Here is a 12737-nt window from a genome sequence, read left to right as displayed (position 1 = left end):
CTGAGAGGAGGAAAGCAATTTTCCTTGGTTCCTGTCCACTGGCTGCCACTGTGCTCCAGGCTCTGGGGAGGAGCGGTGAGGAGCAGCACACCCTGACGCGAGGCTCCTGACCTGTCAGTGCAGGGCTCCTGGCCCTGGTTTCCCATCTTTGTGAGATCCTCTGAAAGGTGCGTGCGTGAGTAAAGATTCCTAGGTGTCCCAGATGGACCATCAGACTTATGTACAGAACATTATTCTTTTGATTTAATAACCCCGACAGCAACCTGCCGTGATGGTTAAGATTCCTTAAAGACTGCCTGTTCTGTGACTCTGAGGTACACACAAAGAAGTGGATCAGCCATCACTGTCATCTGCCAAACCCTGGGAGGAGGACAAAGTCATTTTCTACTCTTGCTCGGCTCTCCCCTACATCTGCTTTATTTGCCAAGAATCAAACGACCGCAACAAAACTGGCTAGGACAAAAAGGATGATGAAGGAGCTTGAAAAACAAATAAGGAACGTGCAGACATTTCTTCAGCCAGATTGCTTTCAGGATAAGGTCTGCCCAGTCAACTGCAAACTGCCAACTGGCCAGGCTCCTGGGACAAATCAGGGTGTTAGAGCTTTGGCTATAACAGAAATGCTGAATGCAGCCAAGTGCAGAAACAGGAAAAAACCCAAAGAAGCAAAGTGAGTGTGAAAAAGCCTAAAAAAAAAAAAAAAAAGTATGAAAAGAGTTATGTTTACTTTGGGGAAAATTAACTGATGCCACAGAATTGCAAATGTTTTCTTCCTTTTCTACTAGAACCAAGTAACAAGTTTTTTTCCCCCCCTCCATATGATGTAAGATTATACTTTTAGAATTTTAATTTAATCCAGCTTAACAAAAGCGGAATGTAGTCTCAGTTTTAAAACAGCTTTTAAATGTCAGATGTGACTACAGATTTTTTTTTAACACTTTTAGTTATCTGTGCTGTGTGTGTTTTGATATATATAGACTAAAGGCTGAATCTACCGTTTTACTCGTTCATACCGATTTTTCAAATCAACCTAAAACAACAGTTGGTCCTGTCCCCAGAAGAGAGACTCAGGATATAAGATTAATGAGAGTGCAGTTTTAGGTGTTCATGTTTCCCTTTGTTCTGAGTGTCCGTTTTACCTGTTTATATTAAGTAATTCTGGCTGTAACACAGCCCATGTGATTTTCAATATAACACGGCGTCATATTTCAGTTTATCAAAAGAAACCCAAACGGGAGTGTGATTTTTAAACTGGACCATGTTGGTGAAAAGACTCTCACCTGGAGATAAAAAGGAAGTAAACTGATAGAAGATCTCGGTGTCCTTCTTCTGACCGCTGTAGCCCACGACGCTGCCGACCTCCAGCGGGAAGGTCTTGAGGAGAGCACCAGTGGCCAGGTCGTGAAGCTGCAGGGTGTTCTTTACGTCGTGCAGGTAGCACAGCACCAAGAAGTTGGACCTGACGCAAGCCACCCACTCTGAAAAGGACACATAAAACCTAATGTGGCTTTGAAAATTAGCCAAAAACACACTCATTTAGCCGAACGACAGTTCTGGGGCTCTACACCATGCTCTGCAGCACTGAGACTGGCTGAGTGATTTTATCATTGGCTTTAATCATTCGCTGCGTTTTCGGCACATCCCTCTAATAAATCACTGCCAATGTCAGGTCCAGAGGTGCTGACACATTCTCCACCTGGGACCAGGAGCCTTTGATGATCTCAATAACGTGTGTAATACAAATGACCCTGCTGCCCTATTTTGTGTCCAGTATCATGTTACAGGAGGTGCAGATGGAAAACAACAAAACCTGAGTCATGCTCCTCATCTGCCAAGATTGTTTATTCAATAAGAATGTACCAAACCCTTGCTTGACATGTGCTTGGCACCCTGCAAGGGCTGGACAGACCAGCAAGGAGATGAGGTCACTTCTGCCCTTGAGACACAATAACGTAAAAATATAAGTAGTAATGTGTAAACAAAGGTGAGTGAGTGACTGAGATTCAAAACAAGTGGGAGCCCTTGAGCAAGTGCTGAGTTACATCTGGGGGACAGTGAAGGTGGGGGTGCCTGGGTGGTGTTGGGGACAAGGCAGCTCTCTGTCGGGCGTGAAGGTGGGAAAACACAACTCAAGGAACGAAGGTGAGACTGGGGATAAGAAGAGAGAAAAGGAATATGAATGAACCAGGAAGGGCGAATGAACCAGGAGTGAAGCAGGAAGGGAGGAAGACTGGGAAGGAAAATGAGTGAGAAGCCCATTTTCAAGAAGAAAACCATTGTCCCTTTTGGGGGTGAGTGGGGTTGGTGGTGGGAGGTCTGATGGGGGTCTGGTGAGCTGGGTGGGGGAACTTTAGTTCTGACTCGGTCATTACTGTGGAGCTACTGTTGGACAAAAGGGTGACAGCAGTGACGGATGCATGCATCCCATGGCTGACCAGAGAACCACGGAGTACGTGGAGGGTGGAGAAGAGCCCGGAACCCCAAGAAGCCAAGCAGAGCCCCACATGGAGCTGGGGCTAAAGTCTGGAGAAGGGTAGCCAAGAAACGAAGGGCATCTCCAGGAAGAGTCACCAGGCCTCGGTGAGGAGGGGGAATCTGAGAGTGAGGCAGAGACAGGAGTTCCGCCCCTCCCTTCCGGTGCCCAGGCTGCAGCTTCAGTGTTGTGTTGTCAGTGATGGAGCTGGGAGAGCGGAGGTAAGCGAGCAGAGGAGCAGAGGAGGAAGTGGAGGGGGCAGGCCTGAGCACAAGCCACCGTGCTCTGGACAAGATCGGCCAGCGACAAGAACAGGCCATCCAGAGAGACAGGCTGTGGTAAATGCAAGCCAGCACAGGGCTGTTGGGAGCAGCTCAGGAATGTGGAAAAGATGAGCCTTTCCTGGTTTTCATGGTATGGAGCAGGGCAAGGGGCTTTTAATGCTGCTTATGTTTATAACCCAGGAAACTAGCAGCTCACACATATGACATTATCAATGCTCAACAAGACACGGGCCAGAGGGAGCTCTGAGGGCCACCAGGGACCCCAGTCTCATCAGGTTCTTTAGGTTCCTACTGCAAACTTATCAAGTCAGGATATAAAAAACAACTATTACACCTAAAAGTCATTTGCTCATCTGCCAGTATGATTTTTTTACAGTACTTCAATCAAGCAATGCATTTCATGTGGCTTTAATGTTTCAAAGAAAGGGGGGGGGAGGAAGTAAATTATTTCTGTCAAAAAAATAATCAATCTGTGTTAACTACGAGTACATCAGGATTCTAAAACAGACAAAGGGAATAAAAAAAGGACAAGGTGATTTGTAGACTGTCGTTAATAAAAGCTCTGACTTAACAGCTGTACTTTATGATTCATCTCTAGTTTTTATTCTCAGTAGGGCATTCTGTGCTAATGATATATTGCAAATTTACCTGTGCTTCTCTTTGAATTGACGAGTTCTAGTGAATATTGAAGGTTTCCCCTTTCCAGTGTAAAGAACTTATAACCTTTCAGAGGGAAGGTTATAAAAATACATCACCGCTCCCACAAATCTCCGAGCATTGATTTGCATTTCATTAGATCTGCAGGTGAGACAGGATTGTCACCTTAAGGTATAGTTAAAACTGCTTTGGCGGGTGGGTGGGTGGGCTTTAAAAAGCAGAAAATTCACATGTCTTGGGAAATATTTGCATTTCTGATGGTTCCATACAAGAGAATCACTGCTCCAACCTGACCTTCACCTGAAAAGCGCCCAGGGCACTCTTCACAAAGACTTGTGCCACCGTCTCCTTTGGACCCACCAAGGCCCGAGGGGCCCTCTGGTGGCAATTAAGAAGTGCGCACCAAGAGCTGGATCTTACCACCTCTGGAGGGGATATTCTGTCTCAGTTTGCACAGAAGCCAAAGTCGCTGCAAACCGGTTTCCTCACATGAAGATGTTAACGGAGAGGGCAGGAAACCTGTTCTAAGATTCTCGGGTCCTTCATCCAACATATGAGGTTCAGAGACTGAACAGAAGGTTTTGAGGAGACAGATGAACAGGCTTCCTTGGAAAGAACCCCTGTCCTGTTGTTAAGTCCCCTCCCCACCAGGAGAACTCAGCTGAGAGAGATAGAGCACTGATGCCTAATCCAAGCTGAAAAGCAGCTACGGACAGAGAAGAGCCTGGGATGAGCTGCGGTCCTGGGCTGCAGATAGGGGCTGAGTAGGTAAGGGCACGGACAGGGCTGTCTTGGGTCCCGTCTGATAGGACTGCCCAAGGTGTAGGCCTCCATACAGAAGCGGGTGGATGGGTGAGGCAGGTGTCCAGGGGCACAGGGGAGCGCATGAGTGAAGCACTTCCTGAGACTCAGCTGTAATTGTGTGCCCACCTCCTGCTCTACAAGCCAGGCCAGGTGGAACTATATGCAGGCACAGAGCATGCTGCCTTGAGCCAGGGAGGAAGGGTCCTTACTTTTCCAGGATGAGCACCTGGATCTGACTCCAGTATATGTGCTTCGAGTCACTGAAAAACCCATGTCAGGACGGCTTCGTCTGACACAGGGCCACTCTGCTGTTTTCACAAAGAATTATTTTCCTGATTATACACCTTATACCTTCACTTGGAATGGCCCTAGATTTTATTCCTATTCAACCCATCAAAAGTTCACCTCCACAAGCAAACTCTTCCTTAGCTTGAGGTATTCGACTCCCCTTTTGTGTCAAAAACTGTAGCAAAATTAGTGAGTTTCATTTTAAGTCAAATCCAGCTTTCAGGCAATAAGTAACTTATAAAGCAGTATATCATCTTTGGAAAATCACTGAGAAAATGAATAAATGGGAATTTAAAGGGGTTGTGAAACATGATGGACTCAGAAGTGATGCTCTTAAGACGTTATTGTAGCACAGTGCACACAGCAGCAAGAGCAATGGATCTCAATTAAATCTGACAATAATCTCTCTTCTCTTCTATAAATCCAGCCTAAGATCTAAAATAGATATAAAATGAACAGCCAACGTTATTCCAAAGCTAAAAACTACGGATTCTGAATCCAAGTAGTTTAAAAAAATTTAAACATTAGCACTTATTATCAGATAATAGCTACACAAAGACAGCCGATACTTAATAATAAAGCTCCGCCTTTGAAGGTCTGGATTCATACTTTCACAATTTTTATGAAGATCCCATACAATACTGTGCTAATTATAAAACACTTGGCTGCTCCATTAAGACTTTTCAGGATCATAAGTTGAAGGTTTTTTACCTTGTAACCGGTTACCAGAGAATGAGAGATACACCGATGTCATGACATTCTTACCAGAAACAAAAGCGCAACCTTCAAGCAGCACATACTCTTACCTAAGACATCTTTCTCGTGCTCAGGAACCAACACCTTCCACCTGGACTCCTCGGGGTCCGTGAAGTCAATGTTGATCAGGCGGTAGTTAGGAGAATGGCGATTTGTCTTGAACGTGAAAACCGTGCCCTCGTTGGTCACGTAGTCATACTCTCCTTCGAAGTTGTCGATCAGCTTCACCCACTTCAGGATTCCTGGTGAGAGACCAAGCACCTCCGTCACCTCTCTGGGGTTTGAAGTGGTGTGGTTTGTGTGTAGGGAGGGGACAGATCTTTTCTGTCTATAAAACACAAGGCAGAAACAATGTTTGGAAGATCTAAGGCACGAGACAGAGTGAGGATGACTGTGGGTGAATTTTAAGGTTTCCAAAAACTTCAAAGGAAGCTTTTCCAGAAAAGCCTGGCAATGAAGATGAGTGGCGGATTCTCTGTCCAAGGAATCTGTCTGAATCCCTGTAATCCAGAACATCCTCTTCTAAGTGGGTCTCAAATCTAAGCACGTCTTTCTACCCCCACTGCCATCACTCCACCCCAAGTTTTCCTTCCCTCTGGCTACGAGCTCACAGCTGAGGAATACTGCATCCCCCCAAGGGACTCCTGGAAGTGTCTGCAGACCCTGCGGTGGTTACAACTTGGAAAGTGACAGGACGGCCGCTACTCTCTGCCTCTATCTAGTGGGTAGAGGCCAGAGATGTTGTTTCAAGATACAGAATAGCGGCCTGGACAAAGAGTCAGCCATCCCTGAATGTCAAGCGTGCAAGCTGGGAAATCCTGGTCTGCAGCATCAGCTTTCTGCCTGGTCTTCCCACCACAATGTCTTAATATCTTACACTGGTCCCAGTTGGTACCCTTCTTAGAAATCTCCCCATGGCTCTCTGAATAAAATCCAAATTCCTTCTTATGGTCTCCGTGGTCCTGCATGTTAGACGCCTTGCCACTGAGCCAACCTCAGATGCTCCAACTTGTGCCTCACCTGGTCCTCCGGCAACACTGGCCTTTGGCAGGCTCCTTACGACATGCTTCACCTCAGAGCCTATTGAACACTGCCTTGCCTGCCAGACCCACTCACAAATCATTTCTTCACAGCACTTCTCTCAAGATATACACAGCTGACCCTTGAGCAACACTGGCTCGAACTGCATGGGTTCATTTAAAGGAGGGTTTTTTCCAAAGGTAAATACTGCAGTACTTAACACAGGATCTGTGGTTGGCTGAATTCATGGATGCAGAGGGATCATGTATCCAGGGGGCTGACTATAACTTCCACGTGGCTCAAGGGTCAACTGTACCTAATATACTTGTTTATAATTTGTCTTTTTTTTTTTTTATTCACTGTTAGATATTCAGCACCCAAATAGAATGGCACCTTCAAAGGTACAAAATAAAACTGGTGTTGAACGCAAGGGGGACACTTTCCAATCCTTCTGTTGTAAGAACTAGTCTGCTGAAAGGTCATACTGCAAAGAAATCTTAAATGCATCCACCATCATCATCATTTAAATGGCTTACTAAATGCCACTTTAATATAAAAAAAATCCACTGGGAAGACATCTGGTTCATAACATATCAGACATAAATATTCAGAGGACATCTCAAAGATTTTATAAATGAGAAAGCTCTATGACTTCTAAACTGCTCAAAGGCAAGCCAGACCTTAACTATTCTCCAATGAATCTCCTACCTTTAATTTCACAGTGAAACTGCTACATTAATTTGGATAGTTCATTTACATTCCTGGCGATTTTACATTCATTATCTAATTCATCTCCATAACACAACATCTTTATATAATTTGTTGTTGAATTAAGTTAATCAGGGAAAATATAATCCCATGGTAGTGTTTCAGTTACACATAACAGGATTAAAACCCCAGCTCCAACCAGTATTTAGCCGCATGACCTTGAACAAACTCTTTATCCTTTGCTGAGTCTCACATTCTCAACTATTGAGAAACAGTAAGCAAATGAGAAAGTTATTATAAAGTAACTAGTAATACTCACCCCACAACAAATATTATTTTAAAATAAACTATGGGAATTAAAAATAATAAGATAGGCAGTTAAAAAAAAAGTTAGCTTTCCCACATATCAGTAATACCTGCTGGAAAACAGTGGGGGCAGCGGGGGACCTCATTTACATTAGAAGCAAAATTAATGAAATACTTAGGAATGTACTTAACAAGAAACGTGGACTCTATGAGAAAAACTCTAAAATTTTTCTGAAGAATCTTAAAAAACAATAAAACAAAACCTAGTGACTGGAAACATATACCATATTCCTTGATGGGAAGACTTACTATTTCAAAGATGCAAATAATTCCAGAAGAAATCTATAAACTTAACACAATTCCAAATGCTTCTTAGGGGATTTGACAATACTGTTTAAAGTTCATCTGGAAGAATAAGCACTTAAGTACAATGGATATATTTTTAATGACAAAACAAGAAAGAACTTCTTGTACTATGATGGCCTGAGCAAGCCCTCTACTGCTTGAAGGTAATTATCATCCTTTTATGGTAATCAGTTTCTTATTTGTCTTTGTTCACTTTTTGCCTTAACACGCAGCCATGAACACTATAGTCTAATTTTGCCTCATTTTTACATTTCTAATATAATGAAACCATACAACATGGATTTTTTGAGTCTGATTTCTTTCTATTTTTGGTGTCTGATCTGACAGTGTCTTTGTAAGATTATTTATCCTCTGGTTATCATTATTGACTTCTGGTTAAATCCTACTGTATACAAAGAACACACTCTATGAATTCAATCTTTTTAAAATTGTTGACAAAAATTTGTGGCCTAATTTTTCTTAAGTGACTTTAGAATGTTTATATGACTGAAAAGAATGTATATTTTTCAGATTTTTGCTGTGATATGCTAAGTTGCTGTTGCTGTTTACAAAATGAAGCAGGGCAAAAGCTAACAGAGTCTTGTCAAGAGAATGCACTTGGTCAGACCAAACCCACTTTTCCAACAACCCAAGAGATGGCTCTACATAGGGGCATCACCAGGTGGTCAATACCAAAATCAGACTGATTATGCTCTTTGCAGCCAAAGATGGAGAAGTTCTATACAGTCAGTAAAAACAAGACCAGGAGCTGACTATGGCTCAGATCATGAGCTCCTTATTGCAAAATTTACACTTAAATTGAAGAAAGCAGAGGAAACCACTGGGTCATTCAAGAACAACCTAAATCAAATCCCTTATGACTATACAGTGGAAGTGACTGATATTCAATGGATTAGATCTGGTAGAGAGAGTACCTGAAGAACTATGGATGGAAGTTTGTAACACTGAACAGGAGGTGGTGACCAAAACCATCCCAAAGAAAAAGAAATGCAAGACTGAAAAGTGGTTGCCCGAGGAAGCTTCACAAATAGCTCAGGGAAGAAGAGAAGTGAAAGGCAAGGGGAAAAGGGAAAGATATGCCCAAAGGAATGCAGAGTTCTAGAAAACAGCAAGAAGGAAAAAGAAGGCCTTCTTTAATAAACAATGCAAATAAATAGAGGAAAACAACACAACGGGAAAGATCAGAGATCTCTTCAGGAACCTGGAGATATCAAGGAAACATTTCATGCAAGGATGGGCATGATAAAGGACAGAAATGGTAAGGATCTAACAGAAGCAGAAGATATTAAGAAGAGGTGGCAAGAACACACAGAACTGTACAAAAAAGGTCTTAATGACCTGGATAACCACGATAGTGTGTCACTCATATAGAGCCGGACATCCTGCAATGTGAAGTCAAGTGGGCCTTAGGAAGCACTACTAGGAACAAAGCTAGCAGAGGTGGTGGAATTCCAGCTGAGCTATTTAAAATCCTAAAAGATGATGCTGTTTAAGTGCTCCACTGAATACGTTAGTAAATTTGGAAAACTCAGCAGTAGCCACAGGACTGGAAAAGATCAGTTTTGTTTCCAATCCCAAAGAAAGGCAATGCCAAAGATTGTTCAAACTACTGTATGATTATGCTCATTTCACATGTTAGCAAGGTTACACTCAAAATCTTTCAAGCTAGGCTTCAGCAGTACATGAACTGAGAACTTCCAGATGTACAAAAGCTGGATTTAGAAAAGGCAGAGAAGACATCAAATTGCCATCATTCACTGGATTACGGGAAAAGCAAGGGAATTCTATTTCTGCTTCATTGACTATGCTAAAGCCTTCGTGGATCTAAAGACTGTGCTCAAGACTGTGTGGATCACAATAAACTGTGGGAAATACTTAAAGAGATGGGAGTACCAGACCACCTTACCTATCTATTAAGTAATTTATAAATCTTTTGTTTGAATCTAAATATTTATTAGCTTAAGGGGCCATTTTTTCTATTAGTTAAAAGGTCTGTTAAAATGCTTCTGATTGCAGATTTGTCTGTCATTAGTTGTATTTCTGTTAATTTTTATTTTCTGTATTTTGAAAGTACACTGTTAGATACATACACAATTAGAATTATTATATCTAAATAAAACTGTATTGAACTTTCTATGATTATGAAGTTTTATCTCAAGTAATGTATGTTACTTTAAAGTCTACTCCAATATTAAGACAGCTACATCATTTTCATTTTAACAAATTTGGCCAGTTGTCTTCTGAAAAATGGATGGTCCCAATATGTTCTTCTCCATGTCTCCTAACCACTCAAATGCTTTCCATCTCTTTGTGGGTTGTATTCTATGTAATTTCTTTTTATATTCACTTTCACAAATTCTCTCTTCAGCTATGTCTCATCTCTTCTTTAACCTAATAACCTAACTTTTAACATTAATTATACTTCTAATTTTAGAAGTTCTATTTAGTCCTCTTCCAAATGTTTGGTCATTATTTATAATATTTTGTTTCTTGCTTATGTTTCCAAGCTTCTCATTTATTTTTTTAAAAGCAGCATCACTGTTTTTAAAAGTGCATTTACACAATTATTTTATATTCAGTTCAGTTCAGTTCAGTTGCTCAGTCATGTCCAACTCTTTGCGACCCCATGGACTGCAGCATGCCAGGCCTCCCTGTCAATCACCAATTCCTGGAGTTTACCCAGACTCATGTCCATTGAGTCGGTGATGCCATCCAACCATTTTATCCTCTGTTGTCGCCTTCTCCTCCTGCCTTCAATCTTTCCTAGCATCAGGGTCTTTTCCAATGAGTCAGTTCTTCATATCAGGTGGCCAAAATATTGCAGTTTCAGTTTCAACACCATTCAGTTCAACACCATTAGGAATCTGATAATTCCACTCTGGTGTGAATCTGCTGGCTCTACTTCTCATGGTGGTGAACTTCTTTCATCTAATCTGTGATTTCTGATTATGAACTGATTTCCCTTGATATGCTATCTTTGAGAATTCTTGGAGGCCTGGGTTGAAATGACATCATTTCAGATAAGATTTGTATCTGGCTTCTGTTTGCTTCTTGGGAGGCAACCAACCTGGGAGCACTTTAAATTCTAGGCATGGAGATTTTTGGACCCCATAGAGAGAATCAAGTCAATGTGAACACATGTGAATGTCAGTCCTTCTGTTTTAGGAGAATCCAAATCCTGCCTCCAAGATAGAGACAGGCAGGTTTCCTTACTACATACCCTGCCTCTCCCCAACTTCCCTCTCTACCATTGGCAGGTCTATTTCTCAGTAATCCATACACCACCACCAAAGGGAAGCTCAGACTCAAACCCCAGCAGAAACATTCTGAGACAAACCAGCTCACATCCCAGGATTCCTGCTTTCATTTTGTCTTTGGTCTCTATGATTTCTCTTCTTTTGTGCCAATTAGCAATATATTTAGTAGATGATTTATTAACTTTTTACAACATTTTTGTTGTTTCAATTAGACTATTCAAGTAGATTATTATATCACCTGCTACATTCCCACAAACTAAAGTCCTTACAATTAATTGTCATAAATAATTAAGTTCCAAATCTGAGTCAAACATTTTTCTTTTTCCAGTGACAAACTGCTGACCCCCGAAGCAGGTGATCCATTCAAAGACAAATGCATCTCAGTTTACGTAAAACAACACTAAAACGAAAAGAAACCCAAAGACTATTATTCCTTATAAGACAAAGTTAAAAAATTAGTTGGCAATGCAAAATTTACAGCGTCAGAAGGTTACATTTGTTTATTATAAGAATGATGAAACAATTTTCTGGACTGTGACATTTGTAAACACAAAGTCTTAGTTCAGGGAAATGTCAGATTCCTTAAATGTTCCCCTGACAATAAAACATTTCCTGATGTGAAACCTTTACTTCTCAAAGTAACCATCTTCCGGTTTCTGACTGAAAAGGTCTTACAGCCATTGCAGTGGTATTTACTATGACCCTACTTTCCCCTGCCTGTAAAAAAGTCACTGAAATGTCCACTAAAGACAACACATAGCATAAATTTCCTTTAGTACGTCTGCATAGTCAGGTGAACCTGAAGATGCCATGCACTTGTTTTAAATAATCAAGCTCCAAACACGCTTAAACAATTTAAAAAAGTTTGTGGTCATTATCTGCCACCAATTTCTGAAACACTGACATTAGTCATAAATGCACACAAGTCAGACTTAGGAATGTGGCTGGATTTATACAAATCCAACTATAATATGAAAAGCTGTTCAAAGTACAGGCTAACAGGGCAGCATGTTTAAAACAAGGGCTCATAAAATCTTTGGCTCTCTGGGAACCGATGCTCCTCAGGCTTTGGCCACAAGATAATTCAAGAGAAATGGTATTCCAGTTGAACAATGGGACTCATTCCATTTTGTTATTCACAAGTTAAAACACTACTGATTTAATTTTTTTTAAAAATGGAGTTACTTAAAAAAAAAAAAAAAGAGATGTGGCTAAACTCTCAAACCATCTCACTTTTGCCCACCTCTTCTGAGGTATTTTTGTGTGTAAGTGGTTCTTCCTTTTGAAGTCAACAGAATTCGATTCCCAAACTTCTCTACACTGAAGTTGAAATTACTTTTTATAAATCTGTTTCTTGGTGGGGGAAAGATGAATTTACTGAGTGAAGGTGAGATTAAAATATCTAAAACTTTCTCTAGAGCAATTCATTACTTGTAGTGCTTTCTTTGAAAATCAATGTTATTAAGTATATTCCATAGAAAATGTTTTATAAGCTCTCTCATAACAGGAGCTAAAAAGTGCACTTACACTGACAGAACACGGCGGCCTTGGCCTCTGACAACGGTTAACAAATGCACAGCAGACACGGGTCACGCTCCAGGACTGAGGGGAGCAGAAGGCCGCTGTTCTCTCTGGCCTGATGCCTTCATTCTGTCGCACCTGCCACACGGTGATGGCTAAAACATGGGCATGGAATTCAACTGACCTGGGTGTGAATCTTTCAACGGCATCAGAAAAGCTAACTGGCCTCACCCTTCTCAGTTTCCTCCAGGTAACAACACAGGCTCCTTAGAGGTTGGTGAAAAGACAATGGGATAT

General features: G+C 41.5%; 1 protein-coding gene across 3 annotated transcripts in view; it reads right to left on the bottom strand.

Moving 5' to 3' along the window:
* The window catches only part of PREP (prolyl endopeptidase), a 129540-nt gene that overhangs the window by 55402 nt on the left and 61401 nt on the right, over window positions 1-12737 (bottom strand). For all 3 annotated transcript variants that reach the window (XR_015133009.1, XM_086317531.1, XM_086317532.1), the window contains 2 exons: window positions 5313-5504; window positions 1281-1478 (listed from right to left, as the gene is read on the bottom strand). Coding sequence is in view for 2 of the 3 variants with exons in the window: in XM_086317531.1 (XP_086173657.1) it covers window positions 1281-1478; window positions 5313-5504 (390 nt within the window). In the remaining variant the exon portion in view is untranslated. The remainder of the gene's footprint in view (window positions 1-1280; window positions 1479-5312; window positions 5505-12737) is intronic.

This window comes from Bos grunniens, chromosome 9 (genome assembly GCF_055505025.1).
Source record: "Bos grunniens cultivar Pamir isolate PY7600 chromosome 9, Bosgru_T2T1.0, whole genome shotgun sequence".
NCBI classification, from domain to species: domain Eukaryota; kingdom Metazoa; phylum Chordata; class Mammalia; order Artiodactyla; family Bovidae; genus Bos; species Bos grunniens.
This window is presented reverse-complemented; position numbering and strand designations above follow the sequence as displayed.